This window comes from Danio aesculapii, chromosome 7 (genome assembly GCF_903798145.1).
Source record: "Danio aesculapii chromosome 7, fDanAes4.1, whole genome shotgun sequence".
Lineage (NCBI taxonomy): Eukaryota > Metazoa > Chordata > Actinopteri > Cypriniformes > Danionidae > Danio > Danio aesculapii.
This window is the reverse complement of record NC_079441.1, coordinates 68,160,417-68,187,349: the sequence shown is the minus strand read 5'-3', so window position 1 is coordinate 68,187,349 and position 26,933 is coordinate 68,160,417. Positions and strand designations below refer to the sequence as shown.

At 38.9% G+C, this 26,933-nt stretch overlaps 1 protein-coding gene across 1 annotated transcript; it reads left to right on the top strand.

Moving 5' to 3' along the window:
• Positions 1–26,933, top strand: atxn1l (ataxin 1-like). Its single transcript, XM_056462399.1, has 3 exons — positions 1–115; positions 9,456–10,570; positions 16,795–26,933. Exons 2-3 carry the CDS (start codon positions 9,566–9,568, stop codon positions 18,061–18,063), a joined length of 2,274 nt encoding a protein of 757 aa, XP_056318374.1. The 5' UTR covers positions 1–115; positions 9,456–9,565; the 3' UTR covers positions 18,064–26,933.

Below are 26,933 nucleotides of genomic sequence, written 5' to 3'. Positions count from 1 at the left end.
GCTGGCCTCTGGAATGGGCAGATATCACCAGCCCACATTTCACCATTGATTTATTTGACGAGCTCCAGCAAGAAGTGTGTATGTTCGCCTGTCGTGGACACGATGCTATGCGGAGGTGAGTGTTTCGGTGGCGGGGCGGCCGTGTGCGGGCGGAGGAGCGGCTGTTTTGAGTGTGTGGGAAGCGCGATTAGCCCGTTAGCGGCGGTCCAGTGTAAAATCCCAGCCTCTCGTTTACTCCTGCTTTACTTTCAAACACGCTTCGACTGCTAAAGTGAGGCTTGAATTAATGAACAGAGCGCGCCGAAGAGTTTTGTGCCAAACGGACGAGTTTGTTTACCCTCTGAAATGTGTGGCTAGTGAAGTTAAAGGCTTTAATAGCTGCTGGCTAACGCTTGAGTCTTCAGGGGAAAAACATCTCAAGTGTGTTTTGCTTCAACGCGATATCATTGCTAATATCGATTATCGACACACAAAACTGTTTGATCCACGTCATTACATTTTTAAACGTGTCTGTTTATAAAAACGCGTGATTATTTAATGTTGTTTGTATCAGGTTAATCGTGTCATAAGGGCGAAGTTTCCGTTTCATCAAAACTTACTTTTTCATACGTGATTCAGTGCGTCATTTATGAAATCGTGGATACTTTACTTTTATTGTGTGTTCTGAGGTTCTGCTAGACAAAATAAATCATATCTGACACTGATATGCAGCATACATTTACAATATACATAGTAACATATCTCTAAAACACATAACAACAAGTTATGCTGACGTTTAAAAGAAACATATACAAATATTTATATGCTCAATACATTTATCTTTATGCCTGCAATATATATATATATATATATATATATATATATATATATATATATATATACATACATGCATGCATACATACACACATACACACACCACACCACACAACTGAACTAAACTGAGCCTCAACTCTGAAAACTGGACTGACACAGTTTCAATTTACTTACACTTCTATGTTAAGCCGCTTCTATGTTGAGCGCTATAGAAATACAATGAATTGAATAATTAGTAAATTAATTATTTGATTTGAGTTTTATATATATATATATATATATATATATATATATATATATATATATATATATATATATATATATATATATATATATATATATAAAATCAGTAATGATCATTTTAAATTCGGATTATAAACGTCATATAAATGTTATACAAAACATAAAATGGAAAATACAGAAATAACGTAAAAAAATCGGTGATTTTGTAAAAAAAAAAAACTATATATGTATGTGTGTGTGTGTGTGTGTGTGTAAATGAGTGTTTTTTTTTTCGTTTGGTAAGTGAGCAGGGCATTATAACCCACTTGCTTTAGTCATTAAGTATTAGAAATGTAGTAACATACTTTTGGTTAACTGGAAATTATAAATATATATATTTTACTTAACCCATCAAAAACAAAGTCAGTTTTAAATTAGTTGCAGATACTTCTATAAAAGCCTGTCCTAGATCCTTAACTGGATATATTTAATGTGAGAAATGTATTTTAATGAGGGAATGCAACTTTTCTAATGCTCCAAAACCCTCAAAATACAAATTTCCTTATTCTACTCGCTGATCTACGTCAATTTGTTTTTAAACGTGTCATTTTAGTGATGTTTACAAAATGCGCTTGTTTTTGTTGTCAATTTTAGTTATAAAAGTTTTGAACAGTGACCGCTTGTCACGCGCTCCCTATATTGCTTACCATTACTTTGAATACTCAGTCTGAAATTGCATGTATGACTTCAAAACAACATTAGCACTATTTAATTGACTGTGAGCAACGGTGTACTTTGATAATCATTGGCTGATAATATGAATTTGAATGCTTTTCTTAAATTATATCATTAAGGAGAAAGTCTGAATGTGCAAATATAAACACAACTTTACCTCATTTGTGTGTCATAAGTGCAAAGTTTTGGTTTCATGAAAACTAACTTTATTTATAAGCGATTCAGTGCTTGATTTATGAAATTGGGATATTTTATTTTATTGTTTGCACTCTGAGGTTCTGAACAGAAATTAATATTTGACACTGATATGCAACATGCACTTGCATATCTCTAAAACACAATGTAAGAAATGTCAATAAAACAAATATTTGTGTTGCTTTAACTTATTTTTATAAGTTAATCAGGCTTCAACTATTTTTCAAAATTATACAAAATTTAACTTAATATTTTTCATCAGTTTGACTGATGTAAATTGAGATGACTAGAAAAGTTAGTTTGATTCAGCTTAAAAGTTTAAGGCAGCAAGACTTTTACAGTGCACATAACACATATTATCCCATCCAAAAGAAAGAAATTAAATGAGGTACAATATATTAATGTTTATGCCAGCAAAATGTACATCAATTAAAGATTATTTTAGTAGTGTTATTTATATATACATGAGTATGTTTTCTGTTTGATAATTGGACAGGGCATTTTATCCCACTTGCTTGAGGCATGTAGTATTAGAAATATAGTAACATGTTTTTGGTTAACTGGAAATTATTTTCTAGGGACATCATCTTTTTTTTTTTTTTTTTTTTACTAAATGCATCATAACAAAGTCTGTCTTAAATTCGTAGCTTCTATAAACTCCTGTCGTAGATCCATAACTGGATTGAATTTAGTGTGAATTTTTTTTTATATGGGGATAAAGCTTAACAAATGCTTAAACCCTAAAAATACAATTACCCCTTATTATACATGATGAAATATATCCATTTCATATATATATATATATATATATATATATATATATATATATATATATATATATATATATATATTATATATATATATATATATATATATATATATAAATAAAATTATTATTTTATTTTATTTTTTATCATCTTCTTATTATTTATTAATTTATTTATTTTTTGGACCCCATATCAAAAGTGTTAGAATTTCATCTTATATTAATTTCAAAAATATTTTTAAATGTATGTATTCATTTGTTTGTAGTTTTATTGTATATTTTATTAATGAAATGTTTTTGCCATGAAAATAGTCATTGTTGCTAACATTGTAATATATGATATGGACCTCATATCTCACACTTTGAGGAATGAATTGCATGCATAAATGCACATTTATGAAAGCAAAATATGTTTATTTAGCTTTAAAACTTTTTAGAGTAAGATTAACATTGTCAAGATGAAGTTTTGCTTAAAAAAAATATGTAGATTTAATTGTGAACGTAAACATGCACATAGCATCTAAGTTGTTCCTTTCGGGTGTGGTTCGTGTGTCATTTTTATATGTATATTTATCAATTCCTTTATTTTGGGTGTGGTTCATGCGTAATTTCTCTTTTTATTAATTCCTTTATTTTGGGTGTGGTTCATGTGTCATTTCTCTTTTTATTAATTAAAGTGCATGATGCCAACTTTATAACAATCTAGACTTAATTCACATTTACCAATTAATCTGAAGTTTCTGATCAGATACAATATGGTTTTAGTTAAAAAAAAAAAAGCTATTGTTTTATAGATCACAGATTCACCAAATGCAAACAGATCTGTAATGTAAGTATCATACAGCAATTCTGAACGCATTATTATGTGAGCATGGCCAGAAGTGCCTTAGGCTTCTACTACTTCTGTGCTTGAATGTGCATTTTCTCTCTCTCTTTATTGAATCTGCTGTGTCTGAATCACAGAAGCATCATGCGCACAATACGGTTAGCCAGGAAGAAATGTATTTTGAGTGCTTTATCTTTCAGGCCTAATTATATTAACTATTACGGCTGTTGCTGTGCTTGGTTTTTGTTTTGAGGTTTGCTCTGTCAGATATGAGGTTAAGTGATGTTAGAAATAGCATCAGTAGTCGATGTATTTAAAGCTATAATGTTAATATTAGTGATAGTTAAGTTATAATAATTATTTATATAATAAAGTACAATGTAGGGCTGCACGATATTGGAAAAATCTAACATTGTGATATTTTTTTTATTTTGCGATACATATTGCGATATGAATACAATTTCACTAGATGGCTTAAAGGGCACCTATGGTAAAAAATCTACTTTTCAAGCTGTTTGGACAGCCATATGTGCATGTATGGTGTATAGACTGTCATATTAGGGTGATATAAGCACACCCAGTGCTTTTTTTTTCAATTTAACAACATAAACGGTGGACCAATTGGAGCGGATTTCAAACCGACCGCAACTTTACGTAGGAGATCGGTCCCCCCGCCCACCAATATTGATTGACAGGCGTGTCATCATATCCTCAGTTTGTTGATTCACGTCCGCCATTTTCAGCGTGAGTCGAAGCGATATCACTAAAGGAACACGCTAGCTCTATTTTTAGATGCAAGGCTCATTGGGCTCAACACAAGATCAATATTCTCTACATTATCGCTCTAATCGGAATTATTGGTTGTATCTTTAGGTAGGTTTGCAAACATGTGTACTTCTCATTGAGTCTACCTTATACTTCAGCCGTTTGCATTTCTCGTGATCCCAAAAGCTCCCTGTGATCTTAACTAGCATGCGTTTTAGAATTCTAAACATAGGTTTCTATCAGGGTACACTCAAGTCGACGGCTGGGCGTGGCGCGACGATTCGGGACACTTCATGTATCTGCCGTGCCACAGAGAGTGTCTAGTGTGGCGTGTCGCGGCTTCGAACGGCGCATCCGGTGCCTCAGTCAAAGTTAATTCAGTGTGCGTGGTTATTAGTTTCTGTGTGCAAGCTCGGCACTTGAAACTAGCACACAGTTGGCTGTAAAACTGTACAAAGACACAAATGATTTTGTACTCTCTGCTTGGTCTGTGTCCGAGTCGTACATGTACGACTGAATGCTGAACCTCTCACTCCAGCTCCTTCTCGCAGTCTGCCTGTCAGACTCTGTTGCAAACGCAGAGCGGGTGAGCTCATGGCTCCGCCCCCTTGTTACGTTGGCGGGAAGCCGAAACTAATTTACATGTGAAGCAACACACCCATAAATCAGCAAACTGTGGAAAAAAAATCTGAATTGTGTTTTGAACTGAACCTAAACTGGCACACTCAGAAGAACCATAATATTAATATTAAATCATAAAAAAGAGGTCAACTATGTGCCCTTTAATATCTGTATTTGGAAAGAATTTATAACGTTAGATCGGGATTGGGATGATTCTGCAGTGGGAGTGCATCTCCATAAAATCTAGTCTGTGTTATTTGCAGTGCATTTCTATATTTGCATGTGTTATGAGTATTCTCATGCACTTGCTTAGTCAGAGATTGATGAATTAATGTTTCCTATTTGCATCTCCATAAAATCTAGTAAACAATCTATAAACTTTTTGGGGTCCCTCGACACATTTTCGTTGTGGTCTGTGTTATTTGCAGTGCATTTCTATATTTGCATGTGTTGTGAGTATTTTCATGCATAATCTATAAATACATTCAAGAAAAAGATTCAATTGAAATGAAGTGTTTTATCGTTTGTAACTGTATTCAAGTACAGTAACTGAATGATAAAAATAATTCAATGAAATTAAAGGTACAATTTCTTATACCTGAATGCTTTTAAAATCATTATACAATCACAGGCATCAAAAACGCATGCAAATTATAAATTGTGAAACAAACTCAACATTGCATATCCTGCGACGTGTCTATTCCGAATGATCACATTGCAATATCAGTGCTGAAACAATATATTGTGCAGCCCTAGTAAAATGCACATTAATAATACACAGATTTGATTGAATTGTTTAAATATTGAGATGTTCACTCAACTGTAAGTAAAATTTTGCAGTTGCTGCACTAATAAGCTTTAATAATGTTCGTCCTTGTAAGGCATTTATATTATAGTCAGTTGTTTTTGCTTTCTGGTATCCTCTGCGTTTATTTAGGTCAAACGAGAAGGTACATTTGTGGATTTCCTGGGTGATTTCCAGTGGGTTTTTAGAAAAATAGGTTTTGATTCTCGAGTAAAACAAGACCTGTGGTTTGAAGTTACTCAGACACTTCCACATTATGGTCTAGAACATAAATCACGCACACAGTCATACCTTAAAAATACCATGTCGTCACTGTGTGCTTTTTTTTTAAGGACTAGTTCTGTGATTTTTTTTTTTCAACGTAATGTTACAAAATAAGATTAATAAGAATAAGGTACTTTGAAAATGTTAAAGGTTTGAGTTGAGGCTCTACTATATATATTGTTTCACCATCAACACTGCATTGTTTGCATCTGGAATAGTTACTTCGAAGGATGTGCAGTTTCGAGTCGGGATCATTGGTAACCAGCCACCACAATTTTTTTAAGGTTAACCATAATAGAGTAAAAGTTTATCATTTGCAATTGTTTTTTGACTTTTTAAACTAATTTAAAGCATTCCACCACATTGTATTGTAATTAATTATTCATTTGATGAATTCTATACAGTGCTATTTTACATTTGATTAATCAACTTCATTATCAGAATACTGTTAGAATCCTCAAATCCCAATAGCACTGTTTATTTCATTTGTAAAGTTGCTTTATTATATTTATTAATGTTTTTAATTTATAATATTTTCTGAAGATGCATTTCCTTACAAAATCATCTCAATCGTTTTAAAATTACGAATTCTATCCAATCAGAGCTATTCAAGTCATCTGGTGAAATTGTATTCATATTGCAATATATATTGAGAACAACAAGTCAGTTTTTTTTCTAATATCATGCAACCCTAGTGTGAGCGAGTGTTTCTCTCCTTTTTTTTTTTTAAGTAATTCAATTGCTACTTTATTTTTATTTATTCGTTTTTTAACACGGGATAAGGGGCTCTTGTTTATAAACTTGGAAATTACTGCAACAAAGAGAATAACTGTACATTGTTAATTTCCATATAGTAGTATAACATCACAACAATACGGCACTGAACAAAAAGGCTAAACTTTCCTTTAAAAATTAGACATTCAAATTGCTGTATAATAAACATTTGAATGCATGTCATACTTAGGGCTGGGTATCGTTCCAAAACTTTCGATACCGAGACCGATACACTGAATTCGATACCGGTTCCGAACGATACTTTTTCCGATACTTTTATTTTAAGAAATACATTTTAACAAGATAATTTTTTCAGGATGTTCGTGACACATTTCACAGCAGGCTTATCTCTAAGACCAATAAACAAAGGAACAAAAGCACAAAATGAACAAAGTTTAGTTAACGCAATATATTAGTGCAAACAGTTTTAATAAAGTTCAAGCAGTTTTAAGTCTATCAATATTAAGTATTTGTGAGGCTTACTGCTGCTTAAAGGTTTAGTTCACCCACAAATTGAAATTTTGTCATTAATTATCTACAAATGAAGATATTTTGGATTTAATCCAAGAGCTTTCTGATCCTCCCATGGATAAATCATTGAATAAAGTTATTTTTTTTACTTTGCGCACAGAAGTATTCTTGCAGCTTCATACAATTATAATTGAACCACTTATATTGCATGGACTTATTTTGACTATGTATTTGGTTCCTTTCTAGTCATTGAAAAATGCATATCCAGTAAATCTAATCTTTCTCCACAGTAGAAAAAGGCAGCAAACCTTTAACAATAAAATTTGTAACGGCCCTGTGGCATTCATCTTTCTTTTCTTTGTTCATTTGTACTTTTTCTGCCAGTGTAAATGGATTATCACTTGATGGTCTCCTAATTCCAGGGTCAGCAGGAGCAGAGACTATAACATTAATGTGAAGAAAACATGAAAGCTAAACTGTTAATGCAGCCAAGGATAAGGACATTTATTTTATTTTATTTCAAGTTTAATGTGAGGTAAACTTCATCATTTACTGTTAACCTTAAAGCATTTTAGTATCAACTTAGCCAGGTATTTAAAGCCATCGAAACAGTACATAACGTTACACAGCGTACGTTAGGTCAAAAAAGGATTAATAAATTTACCCCACAAAAACTTAAGCCCCGTTTACACTGTCAGGTCTTGATGCCCAATTCCATTTACATATGATACTGCCTATATCAGATTTTTTTTGTCCGTTTACACGTTCTTTTAATTGTGACCCATGTCCAATTCATGTCTTTACACTTGCCGTACAATTTACGATACATGCATAAACCCGGGTTCTAGCATCTGTGCCACACTAGCCACGTTGGAATATGCGAAGCATAGTATAAGCAGTGAATGGTTCAGTCAAGATTTACCCCCACGCAGTTTACGTAATGGTATGGCCCTAATGCGCGTGTGTGTGTGCGTGTGTAGTTGATATAGCCTTTGCCTGTGTGCGCACTGGTGTTGTTGGAGAGAATAAAGTTGTTCTGTGTAGCCCGCAGTGAGTGTATAATTAGCAACAAAAAGCAAAAGTTACAACACGAAGTTCGCCCAACTTTAAAATGATTTTGAGGCGGAGGAGGTGGGAAATGGCCGTCATCGCAGCTTGCGCTTATGGTTTATATGCTGTATGATGTACTTCATCATTCAGAGGAATGTGTGAGAGAGATCTCAGGTCTGGTGGGAGCGAATTGTAGCGACTGACCACTTTCCTCCATGTTTCCTCTGTTGTTGTTGTTGTTGTTGTTTACCGGGTCGGAATGTCCACACACGCTCTTCCATCTACATTAAACCGCGGAGAAGCACCACATTGTCACAAGTTTAATGATGATCAGAACAGAACGCCTCAATAAATCGATCTGCCAGTTTACATGACAGTCGCATTGTCACATATCCGATTTATATCTGATTTATTTCCACATATGAAGGAGGCCTGAAACCGATCGCTGAATATCCGAATGCATGCGTTTTTTTTCTGTTTACACGGTCATCATACAGATCCGATCTGTGTCACATATGAACAAAAAATCGGAATTGGGTCACATTTATCTGCAGTGTAAACGGAGCCTTAAACTTTAACGGTGCACGAGCAAGAAGTGCTAAAAGTTAACTGATTTTGTATGTCTGTTTGACACTTTGACAAGCTCTGCGCGAGTGGGCGTAACTGCCGTAAACTATTGATTTTCAAGACAGCCTCGCCGCAGCGCAGCCAATCACCAGCATTTGATCGGGCACGTTAAGGATGCAGGTTTTCTCCAAGTTGTGCTCACTGACGTTGCAAGATTATACCCTTGGGTATCGAAATTTGGTACCGAACGAAAATGATTTTTTCGATACTCGGCAGTATCGAGATGGTTCGGTCGGTGCTTAAAAAGTATCGAACTCGATACCCAGCCCTAGCCCTGAGTGTGTTTCTGCAGGCTGTTTTTTAGAAACTGTGACCATAAAAAATATAATTAATACATTTTTATCATTAGAAGCTGCTGATATTCACACACCGTTGCCACACGACTGTTTAACCCTCTTATAAAAGAGTTTTCTGTGTCATAGGTCCCCTCTAAACTTGAAGTTTCCCGTGTAAAGAGTACAACTCTGTACATGATTAATTTAAATAGATTGATTTATGCCTGATTTCTTTTGTGCATTCAGGTAAGGTGATGGAAGAGGCCAGCAGGATTCCAGTGGTGCTAATTCAGCGGCTGTCAGGGTCCGTCCTATCATCAGTTCAGTAACGGTGCCCGTTCTCATCCTGAATCGTCATGAAGCCAGTTCACGAGCGCAACCAGGAGTGCCTCCCTCCCAAGAAGCGAGACCTCCCTGTTAACAACAACAACAACACCTCCATTAACACCAACAACAACAGCAGCAGTAGCATCAGTGGCGGAGCGGGAGGCAGTGGCATTGGGCCTGGAGGAGCAGGAGGAGGAGGAGGTGGTGAGGATGCCCTATCTTCACAAAGCTCTGGAGCAAGCGCAGAATCCCAAAGCAGCGAGTGGGTGCGAGCACAGACAGGGGTGCATTATGGAGTGGAGAGTGCCGAGGGTCTTGTCGGGCTGCCCGTGGATCAGTATAGCATGCTTTATAAAGTAGCTCTGCCAACTGGCACCTACTCGCCAACCAGTCTGCATCCCGTTCTTACCCATGCCTACACCGTTCCCTCCCAGATGTTGCAGCACACCAGCGTCTCCTACCCTCCCACGTTCCCACATTCCTCCCTGCAATTTGTCAACCCTCCATACCCAACAGCGGTCCCTTACGCCGTGCCTCCGGGATTTGTTCCTAGTTCCCTGATACCGCCTCAGTCTGGCATTTCGCAGCCGCATTTGGTTCCATATCCATCAGTTATTCAGGAAGGAGTGGTTTCGTCCCAACCGCAGCCGCAGGTGTCGTCCCATGCATACACCAAAATGTTAGCGCCTCTGGTTCTTTCTTCTGAGCAAGCGGCAACGCAAGTGCCAATCGGGACTGTAGGGATGCTCCCGACTGGAGAGCTCAGCTCGAGAGGCGTGCCTGTGTTTTACCACCCCGCCGTCAGGGGTGTGCAACCACACAGCAGCTCCCTGGAGCAGGACAGGGAGGTGAATGGAGGAGACCGAGACCACGGCGGCAGGGAGAGTCATCAAGATGCAGTTTATTCGGCTAGAAGTGTGCGGCTTATGCAGACGACTGTGTTGGAGCCCCAGCAGGACAAGAGCTTGAAGAGCCGCAGGCCGGAGGGGAGACTGTCTCCTGGACAGAGCAGCACACCTGACACTGATCTCGAGGTAGGTATATGGCGGTGTCAGATTGTTGTGATTGAAAACATCAGTGTTTCTCATCCCTGTTCCTGGAGGCACACCAACAGTACATTTTGGATGCCTCCCTTATCTGATTCATTAACTTCAGGTGTTGGAGTCTCTTATGTTCTGATGAGTTGATTCAGGTGTGTTTGATTAGGGAGAGGTTGAAAATGTGTACTGTTGGTGTGCCTTCAGGAACAGGGTTGGGAGGCACTGGCTACCTGAATAGGGTATATGCAAAGCTTGGGTTTTTCCCCTACCGAAACACCTCCGGTGAAAGGTCTATGTGACTATTTTCAATTTCATACGGTTCCTTTTACAGCATCGATGTTGTAATGTAATTAAAATGTAATCAGTAAAACAGACTTAGTTCATTTAGTTCAGTGATGCCCAAACTAGTTGGCCCCTTGTGTCCTTTGATTCGGCCTGCCAGAGGGAAAATGATTGGGAAGGGTTGGGGAATGCCTTTAACAGAGATTCCCATTTCTATTTTAATTAGAGTTGGGCCGATAGACGATGCCATCGCCGATGGCTGATAGCCATCACGATGCTGAGCCAGCATTGCGATCTTCCGCCCCGCCCCAGGTGCAACCCGCTCGCGAAAAATACACACTGAGGCTTGGTTTACACTAATACGACATATGGCATTTTAGAATGAAAACGATTCACGTCCACACTGGCGTTTTACCTAGCATTTCTGAAAAAGCCCTCCTTCCACACTAGTCTATACCGCTGAAAACGCACATCACGTGACCACACACACACACACACACACACACACACACTCTCTCACGTGCTGCAGCGTCTGAGTTCCAGCAGTCAGCCCAGTGAGCAGTGTATGTCGGACAGTTTATCAAGGACGTACCACTGGATCGCATCTCACTATAGTTGTTAAACGTGATATTTAATTAATCGTGTCTCTATCTAACGACTCTTCTGTCTTTTGAATTTATCAGGTAACGTGTCACAGCGTCAGTACACTGCTTCAATCTTTCGCTTTCACGCTTGTACTTAGTAATTGTGGTGAAAACCTCTGACACTGTTGGTTGGTTGCTGTTGGTTGTGTACCTTTTTTTTTACCAACAAAGTTTGTCGACGGCATTATAACGACATAGATCACTCTGCCTATTCATGCCAGAGTCCCTCGGAAAAGTGATTGACAGGTGGTAATTTGTGTTTAAATAATCTTTATTTATTTATGATTTGGTTATGGGTAAAACAAAGACCATGCGGGTCAGGTAGTTGAAAATGTTGGCTACAAATAAATAATTCGTTATGAATTTAATAATTATTCATTAATAAATAATTCACCGGCGCCTACGATGATGATGCCATCGTCATTCGCGATGTTAAATAAGACATCGTACGATTCCAAATTGGTCGACATCGCCCATCCCTTATTTTAATGTAACCTTTTGTTTTGCTTGTTTCATTGTTGAGCTACAAAAAAGCAAACTGAAATTGAATGTTTAATTAAATGTTGTAAATGAATCTGATTTTTTTAAAAATGTACATGCAGTCACTTAACGAATAGGGGACACAGCAGAAGACATCAGCGTGCAAATCAAGGCAAAGGCAGGTGACTACTGTATGTGGCATTGAACTCGTGTTTTATAAATGGATTTTTTATGGTTTTATTGTAATAAGTTCATTAAATTAATATATATATTTTTCTAAAATCCATTAGTAAATACGGTTGAAGTAATTTTTTCTTTTCTTTCTTTTTAGTATTTACCCATGGCAACTTTAAAGGGCACCTATGGTAAAAAATCTACTTTTCAAGCTGTTTGGACAGCCATATGTGCATGTATGGTGTATAGACTGTCATATTGGGGTGATATAAACACACCCAGTGCTTTTTTTTTTTTTTAATTTAACAACATAAAAAACTGTGGACCAATTGGAGCTGTTTTCAAACCGACCGCAACTTTACGTAGGAGTGCGGTCCCCCGCCCACCAATATTGATTGACAGGCGCGTCATCATATCCTCAGTTTGTTGATTCACGTTCGCCATTTTCAGCGTGAGTCGAAGCGATATCACTAAAGGAACACGCTAGCTCTATTTTTAGATGCAAGGCTCATTGGGCTCAACACAAGAGCAATATTCTCCACATTATCGCTCTAATCAGAATTATTGGTTGTATCTTTAGGTAGGTTTGCAAACATGTGTACTTCTCATTGAGTCTACCTTATACTTCAGCCGTTTGCATTTCTCGCGATCCCAGAAGCTCCCTGTGATCTTAACTAGCATGCGCTTTAGAATTCTAAACATAGGTTTCTATCAGGGTACACTCAAGTCGACGGCTGGGCGCCGTGAACCGCTACAGAAACCTATGTTTAGAATTCAAAAATGCGTGGCGCGACGATTCGGGACACTTCATGTCTCTGCCGCGCTACAGAGAGTGTCTGGTGTGCCGTGTCGCGGCTTCGAGCGACGCATCCGGTGCCTCAGTCAAAGTTAATTCAGTGTGCGTGGTTATTAGTTTCTGTGTACAAGCTCGGCACTTGAAACTAGCACACAGTTGGCTGTAAAACTGTACAAAGACACAAATGATTTGTTACGCCCCCTTGTTACGTTGGCGGGAAGCCGAAACTAATCTACATGTGAAGCAACACACCCATAAATCAGCGAACTGTGGACACGCCCCCAACATGACACTTTTTAACACATTATAATAAAAAAATCTGAATTGTGTTTTAAACTGAACCTAAACTGGCACACTCAGAAGAACCATAATATTAATATATAATCATAAAAGAGGTAAACTATGTGCCCTTTAATGTAATGCAGTTTGCTATATTTACTTTTGGTCCACAGCTCTCAATCAAGCTTGGATTTTGGCCCTTCAGTAGAAAAAGTTTGGGCACCCCTGGTTTAGTTGTTCAAGTGCAAAACGAGATGAAAGATCATGTAAATGCAAGAGCCATCAGTAACAGCAGACGAGCGCTGAAACTCAATTGAAAATACTGTGGTCAAATAAATTTCCATATTTTAAAGGCAAAATGTAGTGCTTGTACATTCTGAGGCCCACATTATATTGTATATCAATCAAGCAGTGAAGATCACTGACTTTTAAACGCAGTTTACTGGAATCGCTTGAACTGGGTTACTCAAAATTAAAAGTTTTTCTGTGTATACCCCATTAGTTTCCAGTTACGTCTCAAAGTTGTCAACTTTAAGGTCAAGGGAAGCCATTATAATTCAGTGGGTTGTTTTGTGAAGAGATGCCAATGCCTTATTTGATGGACTGTGTTAATTTAGACTTTTATTAGCATGAAAACGCATGCATAATGAATTCCATGCCATTTGATAAACACAAGCTCGTTGGTTTTTGTGTGTGTAACATCCACAAATACCAATGTGGTTTGTAGTAGCATGTGATGCACACACTGGCTTCCATGTTTACCAGATTTCATTCATTTCATGCATGTTTGGAAACAGCAAGAGGGCGAGTGATGATGATAAAATGATGAGAGAATTTATTTTTGGTGTCCCTTTCATTATCACATCATAGCAGACGTGTTAGTATGTGTACTTTTTGCCAATGTGTCACCCGTTTAAAATAAACCGCCTTTAAAAGAAACACATTGAACATTGTTTTGCTAAAATAAAACGTATAGTTCCCATTCGTTTTTACAGCAGTTTGACAATCTAAAATCAGAAATTGATTGGGGAATTGAGCATTATGTCAAAATAGAGCCAGACCAAATGGCTGTGCTAAAAACAATGCCTGAAAAACTATTTGAAAATGGGAAGTACTTCAGAAGTAATTACAATATCACCAGAAATGGGCTTTAAATATGTTTGGTCAGTTTCGGTAGGCAGTTTTTTATATTATATTACAGATATATATTTAAGTATCGGTCTCCTGTTTCATCCCCTTTATTGCATTTTCAGAGTTTTGCCTTTTTTCAAGCAATTCTTGTGAGTCAGCAGCATCAGTTACACCACTTCCTTCCTTTATTAGCTCCTCTCTGGGTGTGTTGAAGATTGAGTAACTCCGGCTGCTACTTCTTAGAACCAACAGAGATTGGTTTTTGATTTATACTGAAATCAGCTGTGACTTTAAGGCTAGTCTCACCATCTATTTACCACCTTCCAGTTTGTGGTGCAAAGCAAGTTCCGTCAAGTTTTCATTCATTTCTAACCCCAAGTCCACTAATTTATATTTGATACACAAGTTTCTAAGCCCCCAAAGTTATCAAATGATCCCCCCCCCCCGACCAACCCGGTCTGAGCTGTGACTGAATAGGCAATTATTTGCATTGCAGTTGGTTGCTCTAACAAGGAGGCTTCAGACCATGGTTTCATGGGGGCTCGTCCGGGATGGAGGTGAGGTTTAGAGGCGTGAGTGTAACGGAGGCCAGCTAGCAAAGTGCTATGCAGGTAAACCTCACTCCTCTGACCTCAAAAAAGGTTAGACGCTAGAGGCCGTGGTCTTTAGCCTCCTAGTTAGAGCTACCGAATCCCATGCAAAGAATCGGCAGTTCGATCCCAGGTCAAAGCAGGTTGGGTACAGTAGGACCGGTGGGTAACATGTCATTTTGTTCACACATTTCTCTATATCTGTGTTATGCTGAGTTCCCACTGCATGATTTTATCCAATTTTTGCTTGCCGACAGGATTTGTAAAAATTGCCAGCAAATGCCCAAAACCAAATTGGTGCTCATTCACACAAGCAGCAATCGTGCAGTGTAATTACTCAGAGATGTGATCAGAGGGAATCACAGATGTGTCGTGTTTCTAAATCATGCTATGTGAAAGTGTTCTGACTAAACTTACACATTGGTGATGACCTACAGCCAATCAGGGAGCAAGACACAGAGCTGCGTGGTTATAGACCACGAAATCAGAATAAATAAGCTTTACAATAACATTAAACAGAAATATTTGTCACAGGAGCAGCACATTGTAAAATTATTTATTGACCATGACTGTGATCCTATATGTTATCTTCAGCTCTTATCACTTCTCGTTTGCGAGCCAGAAACAGTTTACAGCGATTGTTTCTGTTGTAGGCATGCAGTGTGTTTCCTCCTGTGACTAATCTATCCTGCAGTGTGAACACAGCAGCAACAGAACACTACACAGTCATGCAGTGTGAAAACAATGGCGATCTGATGATTTTGACAGTCATGTGAATTAGAGAGCATTTCTCCTTTCCTGAGGTAATCCAGTCACAATTACACAGGTCACAGGGCTGGCCACAATAAAAGGCCACTCAAAAATGAAAAGGTGAGGAGTGGACCAACATTCCACAGGTTACAATCAGCATTACAGTAAAACTGCACAACTGTGACATTTATTGTGGCCAGCCTAAGGCACACCTGTGCAATAATCATGCTGTATAATCAGCATCTTGATATGCCACAAATGTGAAGTGGATTGATTATCTCTGGAAAGGGGAAGTTCTCACTTAAGCCCAGCTCGCACTGTGGTTTTATTTATATATTTATTTTTATAAGTAATCCTATGTGATTGTATCTTGTCAGACTGCAAGATCTTAGTTGTCAGTGTCAGAATGAACAACAATCAAGCCATGCCAAATATGGACATGCAAGAAAACTTAACATCAATAATCTGTGACAATTTCAGTATCCCACATTCTGAAATAATACCTCAAAGCAAACATAAACAATCTAACAATGTAACGTAAATTTTGCTTACAACACGGCTTAATAATAAACCAGAAAAAAAAAGCTTTGACATTTCCCAGTGGTGGTTTGAAGTTGTCGACTGCAGATTTTAGCCTAGGTTTACAGGAATCTTTCAGGATATGCCAAATTTGTCTCTGACCAAATTATAGCTGAAATTGCACAATGTGAGCAGGGCTTATTAACACAGATTATATGTCTGATCAATATTTGAGAGAAATGGGCCTTTTGTGTACATCAAAAGATTACACACTTATATTTTTGTTGAATGTTGTAAAAATGATATGCATTTTTGTGCAAGTCGTCTGTCTAACTAAAAATGTCATTGTTTTTATATTAAAATCATAATTTAATTATCGTTCCGTCCATCTCAAGTATGACCTCCATTTCATAGATTAAGTCCTGTATCAAAAACGCGTGCAAGCAACATGGATTATTAATATTTTTGCCCAACTGTTCCAATTAAAAATAAATATATTTATTTCTGACTATTATTCCAAATGCTTTGGTTTACAGTGCTTAAAATGACACTTTACATTTGGTTCCTTTATAGGTCCAGCAGGTGGTTGGACGACTTGCCTCTCCTGTCCACGGCTCAAGTCGCAAGGAAGCAGCGCACGTCCCTCTGAACCTGTCTCAGAGGAGCCGAGAGACTCCGGGCGAAGTCAGAACAGCATATGCATTAAATCCTGCTGAATCCAGAGCTCATCAACAGCAGATTGTTCAACAAGGCCATGCCGTGATCCTGGCCAACGGACAGCCTGTTCTCGTACCATTGGATTATCATCATCACCAACAACAGCAGCATTATCAACCCAATGATGTGGCCTCAGCAGCTATCGTTGCCTCACCTGCAACATATACAAAAGCAATGGATGCAGCAGCTTGTCTCCCAGAGAGAGCAGTGGCAGAGCCACCTCCCCAACAGGGTCAGCAGCCAATTTCTGCCCCAACTGCTGGTGCTTTTCCACAAGCTCCTCTGCTAGCAGGCACCGGCCCATCGCACTTCATGAAGGGCGCCATTATCCAGTTGGCTACAGGAGAGCTCAAGCGTGTGGAAGATCTGCAGACTCAGGATTTTGTACGGAGCGCAGAAATGAGTGGCGGTCTAAAGATCGACTCGAGTATGGTGGTGGACATCCGTGCTAGTCAACAGCGTCCCGGCCTAGTGGCACTGCATTTCAATGTAGGGGAGCAGCAGAGCAAAGTGACTATAGATGTTCCCCCTGAACACCCGTTTTTTGTTTACGGACAGGGTTGGTCGTCTTGTAGCCCTGAGCGGACTGCGCAACTGTATGGTCTCACTTGCCACCATTTGCAAGTGGGTGATGTTTGTGTGTCCGTGACTTTGCAGCAGCAAGCTGCATCACAGCAGAAACCACCACAGCAAGTGCTGGCCCGGACTCCCACCAAAGCCAACTCCACGTCAGGAGCCACACCTCAGCCTATGGGCCCCCCTGCGCCCCAGCACACACCTCGGCCACAAAGCCACTTAAAGATCCACAGAGAGAGGGAACGAGACAAGGAAGAGCCCATGCAGATTGGAGGATCCAGACACATTGACATGCCCCCCAGACCAAACAGGACTTCAGCAGAGCACACGCATAGCCAGAGCAATTACTATTTGCACACCGAGGGTCATGCTCCTGGAGTGGGAGCCGCATCCCAGAGGCGCTGGTCTGCCCCTGGCTTCCAAAGATACAGCATCAAGAATGAGGAGGGAAGATTAGTCTCCGCTGCCGCCTCTGGCTCCTCTAGGCCATCATTTATCCCTCAGGAGGTCAAACTATCTATTGAGGGACGCTCGAATGCCGGCAAGTAGCAGCCAACACAAAAAGAGATTGTCTATGGGAGCGAAGTGTCAGTGGGATTTGAAAGAGGGAGCATGGTTGGAGGGGGAGAGAATGTAGCCTCAGAATGTTTGAGATTTTGCACATATTGGAAGATTCCCCCTACTCTTCGGTTCTGGTCTCGAGTGGAGGACCTGTGCCAGGTTGTAGTCAGCATTTGCAATGATATGCATGGGCAGCTTTATCTGGTAAAATCACGTACCAAAGCCTGCGTTGTCTGCGTGTTCCTGTGGGTGAAATGTCATGTTTGGCAGTGGTCACTTGCGCAAAGAAATCTTGCGGTTCCTCGAGTAGATGTTTATTTCTGAAAGGCCAGGGATAAGAATGGGATACAGCCATAGAATCTTGACAAGCCTTTACTATAATAATAATAATCATATATTTTAAAGAAGGACAAAAGAGGATAGATTGCTTAACATCTTTTTTCCCTAAAAGACAGACTCTCTCTCTCTGAACGTTAACTGGTTCACTTGTTGTGCCGCCAGACTTTTATTGGCTTAGACCTTAACGTGGACAGTTTTTAATACGTCTCTCTCTAGAGGTGTGTTTTTCCTCACTTTCCTATACTCTCGTCCTCTCTCTGCCTCTTCTCAGGGTGCTTCTGCTGAGGACTCCTTTCTAGTTTGGAGTTTGAGAACAGTTGCCCAATGTCGTCACATCAATCAATTGATCCAACAATCTTTCTACAATCAGGAACTATTTCCAGATGAAGCCTAGCATGCATCTTAACCATTGCATTAATGACTCCTCAGAGGTTTTTAGTTTTGATTCTACAGTGGCTCTGAATCTGCATTCCAGTTTCAATGTGATCTCTCCTCATCGACCTATTGGAGTTATCATTTCCAAGTATGGCTGGCCTAGGAAAACCACCTCTAAATAGTACCTCATGGTTGGAAGCATCCTTCAGTCTGATTATGAACTTTAAAAAAAAAATCCTACATGGTTGTGCCCATTCCCGGAGGCAACATGTGGTGTCAGCCAAAAACAACCCTGCTTGGTAAGCTGAGACCAAATGTGGAACAGGTTGTAGCCTTTTACGAATGGCTAGTTCCTGTGGAAATGGATTATTGCTCTGAAGCATGCAGGTTTAAATGAAGTCGTCCCATTGGAAGCATTTAGCACACACACACAAGTGTAGATTCTCTGCTGTTGGGTGTGGACTGACCCTGCTCAGTTATTGAAATCAAAGCAATAGTTGTGTCAGAACACATTTCTCATGTTTATTTCTTTCCCAATATCCCGTACAAGATATATTACTCCTCGTGTTTTGATTTATTATTTTTCTATGTGCAGCAGTTGCACTCTGTATGTAGAGACCATTTTAACCTTATCCTGCACTTCTCTTGATTCTTTTTAAGATGATGCAGTTTTACTTTGTGATAATCTTCATTCTAACAGTTACTACAAGAGTTCATTCAAGGCATGCAATTACCCCTAAAACTTCCATTTAGGCACATTTTATTTCTGATCGGTAGTGTTTTCAGAGATGACTGATGCGAAATTGAGCTTTTCTATAACATCCACTGATGAGGATGTTTAAGATCCTGGCCCTCACACTATGTCCTAACCAGGTATAATATAATACTAGTGAAAAAAGTCGTTCATTATTTATCTTGTCAATTCTAGAGCCTTGTTACATAAATGTTGCAACAATTCTAAGGTTTTCAAAACGCGTCGCAATTCTTTCTTGAATCTAATCTGAGTTTAGTTTTTAACAATAGATGGCGCTGTATGCTTTACAAAAAGCCGTATACTGCTTGCATGCAATTCCTTGCAAATACCACATCAGTCGATCATATTCATTAATAAAGTTAGGAAAGTTAAGCAAATTTTCAAATGTGTTCCTTGTGAGCTGTGTTTGCATTAATCTCTTGGCGCTCTTCCATGTAAGCATTTGAGTGTATGGTTAAACTAGTCTAGAGTGCCATCTGCTGTTTAAAACTAGCCTAGAGCAACTCAGATGTTTAAAACTAGCCTAGAGCACCATCTGTTGTTTAAAACTAGCCTAGAGCGCCATCTGCTGTTTAAAACTAGCCTAGAGCAACTCGGATGTTTAAAACTAGCCTAGAGCGCCATCTGTTGTTTAAAACTAGCCTAGAACCAGATCTCCTGTTTAAAACTAGCCTAGAGCGCCATCTGCTGTTTAAAACTAGCCTAGAGCGTCGTGCTCTGTTTAAAACTAGCCTAGAGCGCAGTCTGCTGTTTAAAACTAGCCTAGCACCAAATCTGCTGTTTAAAACTAGCCTAGTGTGCCATCTGCTGTTTAAAACTAGCCTAGTGTCGTCCGCTGTTTAAAACTATCCCTAGAACCCAATCTGCTGTTTAAAAGTAGCATAGAGCGCCATCTGTTGTTTAAAACTAGCCTAGAACCAAATCTGCTGTTTCAAACTAGCCTAGTGTGCCATCTGTTGTTTAAAACTAGCCTAGAGCGCCATCTGCTGTTTAAAACTAGCCTAGAGCAACTCGGATGTTTAAAACTAGCCTAGAGCGCCATCTGTTGTTTAAAACTAGCCTAGAACCAGATCTCCTGTTTAAAACTAGCCTAGAGCGCCATCTGCTGTTTAAAACTAGCCTAGAGCGTCGTGCTCTGTTTAAAACTAGCCTAGAGCGCAGTCTGCTGTTTAAAACTAGCCTGGCACCAAATCTGCTGTTTAAAACTAGCCTAGTGTGCCATCTGCTGTTTAAAACTAGCCTAGTGTCGTCCGCTGTTTAAAACTATCCCTAGAACCTAATCTGCTGTTTAAAAGTAGCATAGAGCGCCATCTGTTGTTTAAAACTAGCCTAGAACCAAATCTGCTGTTTCAAACTAGCCTAGTGTGCCATCTGCTGTTTAAAACTAGCCTAGTGTCGTCCGCTGTTTAAAACTACCCCTAGAACCCAATTTGCTGTTTAAAACTAGTCTAGCGCGCCGTCTGCTGTTTAAAAGTAGCCTAGAACCCAATCTGCTGTTTAAAACTAGCCTAGAACGCTGTCTGCTATTTAAAAGTAGCCTAGAGCACCGTCTGCTGTTTAAAACTAGCCTAGAGCGCCGTGTGCAGTAAAAAAAAATAACCTTGAAATCGATTAAAGAGAGAATAATGATGCATTTTGATGCAAATCTCTTGAGTTTTTGCAGAATTTCTCACTTTTTTTGGGGGGGACCCATTTAATTGGTCCTGAACTTTTCCATAGGTCATACATTTGGATGGACAAATTAATCGCTTTTGGAAACTTATCATATCATCCCTGGTTGGGACTGGTGTTGAACCATAAGCTCATCTCTGGAACTAGCTTTATTAATCCCGTTTGTAGTTTGTGCTGAGGTTCTTACTTGGTTTCAGTAATTGTTGAACTCTTGTACAGTGTTGCGTTCTGTCTCTCTTCTTGGCAATATTACCCACGAGTGATTTTGAAAACTTGTACTGCAGGTCTTGTATTGCACAGATAAGTTCGATTGATTCACACTGACTCTTTAACAGGAATCAGATATGATGTGTTTTATTGTTTATTTTCTTTAATAATGAAGGGAAAATGGTTGTGTTGTTTTTGAAGTATTGAGTATTGTTGGTGGCGTTTCAGCTCTTGAGAAACTGACAGGCAAGGTTGACACTGTTTACACATTAGCCAAGAGAAAATGCTGCAGTTTCACTTTTCGTAGTTACTGAACATTTTCAGATGGATTGAAATTATGACTTAAGTGCAATTAGACCAAATATCATAAACATTAGGATGTTCATGTTTTTATTTCAAAACAGCATTCCAGAAAGAGCCTGACATTCCCGCTTTTTTGTTGTTGTTCTCTATGTATGGTTTCTCTTTTCCCTCAATGTTTTAATGCCTCTTACTACTAATCAGATGCAACTGTTTATTTTTTAATTTTGGCCCTAGTTCTTTCACAAGACCTTTGATATTTCTGTGTTGTTGGCTCCTGCTGGGCTCTCCGTGTTTGGACTAGAATTTAGTTAAACCGTTTTGGATTCTCACTGTCTCTCAAGGCTTTAAGAGAAGTTGCTTTTAGGTAAAGAATATAATATATTTTTTTAAGTAAGTGTAGCGCTAGCACTCAACTGGTTACATGACTTCCTTCAGACGGCATCAACCTCAACGATACCACATGTCTTTGCAGTTCTCGAACCTCTATGGTCTATCTCAAACCTCTAATGGTCCAATAGCCATTTATCCCACGGGATAGTCCTTGCGTTTCAGCATTACCAACAAGTCTGATTCAAATTAAATGAAGAAATGGCAATGTGTCTATCGAGTATGAGAGTATTTGGGTTTTGATCACCCTAGACTGGTTTAAATCACTTGTTTTTATGAAGCATTTCATGAACGTCGTCTGTTGGTATTTTGTTTGGAGACATCCTGTTCCTTGTTAAAAGGAGTCCCACTTTCGTGCTATTTATACTCTGGTGTCAAATCTAGTTCATGATATTTCTTCCTTCCCCTGTCCCCTTTGTCCCAGAACGTTTCTGTGGCACTTTGGACCCCTTTAGAAGGACGTTTTGTTGTTGTTAATCACTTCATTGTGGAAAAGCCAGCCTGGAGTGAACAGTCCAAAATTGCCATCCGGAGAAAAATCTTCCTAAATTGAAATAGTAACTGCTTTAACCGGCCTGTTCTGGACTGCAGGTCTCTAGCCATTCAGGTGGATTTGGTTTGCTAATTTTAAAGCATTTTTAGGGCAAAGTTGGTTGGTCGACAGCTTTGACTGGTTTAAGTTGTTAGGTTGTTCCAGGGAAATAAAATCTATATATATATGAAACTATTTGTTATACAAATTAGGATCTATTCCATCGTTTAAGTATTAGGTTTGAATTGAAGCAATACTTGACTCGAATTAGCAGAAAGATACAGCTTTAGCATGAGCTATGCAGTAGAGACTCAGTCAGCACCCTATGCTTATTAATGCAGTTTCGACACTCAAAACTCACCAGTTTATCTGTGGTTTGTTCACATTTCAAGACGCGTCTGATATCGTTGAGCATTCTATATATTTTTTTCTCTTGTAACCCACAGGCTTGGTGACCTTTATGGTAGTGGTTAGTTATCTCACTACCTAGTCACATGACTTGAAGCTTATCTAGTGTCGCTTGTTTGGTGCTGTACGTTTCTTTCCCCATCAGCAATGGTGCACTGTTCTCAGTCTTCTCAAATGCACTGCCTTACCAGCCGTCTCTCATCGAGATTAAATCTGAATCGTTTGCGGCGGAGACTCTACTGAGTTTGCTTTCATTAGGAACTGAGCTACTACCCCGTGCACTGTAAAACAAGAGAAACTGATGCTATGTTTGTGCCTTCCCGATGTCTTAACTTTACTCTGATCTGTCTTAAGCTTTGTTCTCTGGGAGATGTGTGTGTCCATTTGGCTCATCACAAACGTGAAACCCTTCAGTGCTGTTGAGGGCGGTCTGAACTTCCAGCCAAGTTTTGTGGCATCCCAAAGACCAAAATGTAATGTAACAAGTTAGCACAAATTAGTAATGGTTTTTGTAGGCCAACCTGGAAGTTTGCATCACCCTGATTTGCCCAACAAAACTTAATACAATGTTTTAATTGGTTTGTGGATTATTGCATAAAATAAGTTCTATGCCCAAACGAAGTTGCATTCAGGTTCAGTTTTCCCATTATTATCATCATTTTGGCCCCAGTGCCGCATCCGAGACATTGGTCTTTGGGTTGTTGAATTACATTTTTAAAAATTTTAATAAGTGCAATTATATTATTTAATAAAATAATAAATAATTATTAGAAGACACTCTCAGTTCAGTTTTTGGCCAAGTGCATCCAGAAATTTCCTTTCAGTGCTTCTCTAGTTCTGTCGCTTCTGTGATGTTGACCGATACTTTTAAAAAATGTTTGGTTTTTTTAACCCAGCAATGGGTCAAACATGAACAAAAGCAATCGTTAAAAGTGTCATTTAAAGTTAATTGGAAAAAATGAACCCAGTCATGGGTTTGTCCATATTTGACCCAACATTGAGTTCAAACGACCCAAAGTTTGATTGTTTTTTTTTTTTAAGAGCAAAGAAGGTTTTCCATGCACCGCATTTATGGCGAAGTGAGAGATGATGCTACATTCTAAAAAATGTTGGATTATTTTAACCCATACTGGGTATAATATGAATAAACTAAACTGCTGGGTATTATTATTAAAATTTAGTTATTAGCCCAATAAATGAAGTTGCATTCAGATTTAGATGAAGCGTCCAGACAAAGTCTAGCATATTTAATTTTTTACAACCACGACTCGTTCACTGACAGTAAAATGTGGTTATTTTAGTGGCTTGTGTTTTTAAATGTCAGTATAATTCAGGTTGTTGAATTACATTTTAAAGTCTTTAATTATATTATTTAATAAAATAATAAATAATTATTAGAAAGCACTTTCAGTTCAGTTTTTGGCCAAGTGCATCCAGAAATTTCCTTTCAGTGCTTCCCTAGTTCTGTCGCTTCTGTGATGTTAACGATTCTCTTTAAATAGGTTTGGTTTTTTTAACCCAGCATGGATCAAACATGAACAAACCAAACAGTTAAAAGTGTCATTTAAAGTTAATTGAAAAACATGAACCCAACCATGGGGTTGTCCACATTTGACCCAACATTGAGTTAAAACAAATCAGTGTTTGTTTGTTTTTTAGAGTGTAAGAGCAAGGACCCAATGTTGGGTCAAACATGAACAAACCCAACCGTTAAAAGTGTCATTTAAAGTTAATTGAAAAAATTTACCCATGCATGCGTTTGTTCATATTTGACCCAACGTTGAGTTAAAACAACCCAGCATTTGTTTTTGTTTTTTAGAGTGTAAGAGCAAAGAAGGTTTTTTTTAAGTGCATGGCGAAGCGACAAATGATGCTACATTCTAAAAAGTGCTGGGTTATTTCAACCCACACTGGGTATAATATGGATAAACTAAACTGCTGGGTATTATTTAAATGTAATTAATAGGCCAATTTTAACCCGATGGTTGGGTTTGTGCATATTTTACCCAAATTTGGGTTGAAATAACCCAGCATTTTGTTGTGTAGAGTGCAGATAGAATTATGTAACAAACATCATCTTAATTGCATCACTCGCATAGTTAAAAAGGCAAATGAAGCACCACGCATCTTATGTTTTTGTCCACAACACAGCAAGTAAAAATGGATTCAAATTAGAGCTAGAATACTTTGCAGGAGCGCTGTTAAAAACACAGTAAGGCTGTAAAAGCAACTAGTAAGTCGATGAGTTTACATGGCGGTTTTGCTTTGCTTAAAGGGATAGTTCACCCAAAAAAGAAGCTATTCCACTGTTTACTCCCCCTCAGGTAGTTTAAACCTTTACAAGTTTCTTTCTTCTGTTGAAAACAAAAGAAGGTATGTTGAATAATATTAGAAACCTGTAATCATTGCTTTCCAAAAAAAAATGGTTACCAGTTTCAGCATTTTTCAAAATAACTTCTTTTTTTTGACAGAATTTTCAGTTTTGGGTGAACTATCCCTTTAAATGCCTCCAATAAGATCTGTGGGTAACCCAAACTAAATATTTGACAAGACAAACAAGACATGAGATGTGATTTCTAAAGCTTTTACTTGTCTTGAATGGGACTTTAACATATGTTGGCCATTAACCACAGATCTTATTAGAGGCATTTAAAGGGATAGTTCACCCAAAACAGAAAATTCTGCCAACAAAAGAAGTTATTTTGAAAAATGCGACATGCTACGAATTTCCTTATTTAGGCCTACAAAACATTAGCCGCGTTTCCACTATCGCGCCTAAAGCGAGCGAGCCAGGGCGAGCCAAGGCCAGTCGCGTTTCCACTATCACTTCCGGGCCAAAGCGGGGCTTCCTTGGGGCCAGCGTCCGGCCTTTTTCGGCCCGCCGAATACCTTGGGCCAAGGAGGGCCAACTGGGGCTTCGGGGCGGGGTTACGTACAAAGGCGGAGTTTTCCTGTCAGGTAAAGAGGAGACAAGATGCTTTCTTCCCTTACATTTGTTTTGCTAACGTCGTTCTCGTCGCTCGGCTGCTCTTTTGCGCCTTGCAGCCAAAATCTGTGTTCGAAGTAAATGCCGCCGAACTCGAATGTCCTTATCCAGGGATCGCTGTCTGGCCTTACACCAACAGACCACAAACAGTAAAAAAGCAATCGCTTCTGTGTTCTCCATCTTCCAGCTCTCGTAGTGATGCCAGGTTGTGTTTGTGGTTATAATTTGAGTTTTTTGTTCCCGCTGAAGTGGGCGGGTTGTGTGACGGCTTGTGTGACGGTTGATTCGGGGGACGTTCTGGGGGCGGTGTTTGCGTGACGCACTGCGAGCAACTAGCCCGACAGTGGAAACGCGACATGATTTCGGCCTCATTTCTCAACCTCCCGGGCTATTGGCCCGGCCTGGCCCGATTAAAGCCCTGGCTCGTACTGGCCCGATAGTGGAAATGCGGCTATTGCATCACTGCTGCATAAACCGTTTATCGATGCAAGTTTAGCTTTTGGGTGGGGATGTATAAAATAGCAACTATTTTATTTTTTAGATATGAGGTCAATTTGGCATTGATTTTTCATCGATAACAGCACTGAAGGGTTTATTTTGAGCTACATTCCAATAGATGGTAGTAAGCTTCTGCATTTCCTTCTCTCTACGGATGTGTGAAAATTAATCAAATCATATCCTTACCTCACTTTTGTATACATGTTGAGTACAGCGCCCCCTTGATAAAAGCATGTCATCTCCCTATAATGATCAGGGCACCTGCACACTAGAGTGGAAATGTATTTTAAGTGAGTTAAAAGTTGGATTAGAGTTTGCAATACACAAAGTGTTGATTAATGAGTAATAGTGACTATCCGCATACAAAATAAAAGTTGTGTTTACATAATATATATTTA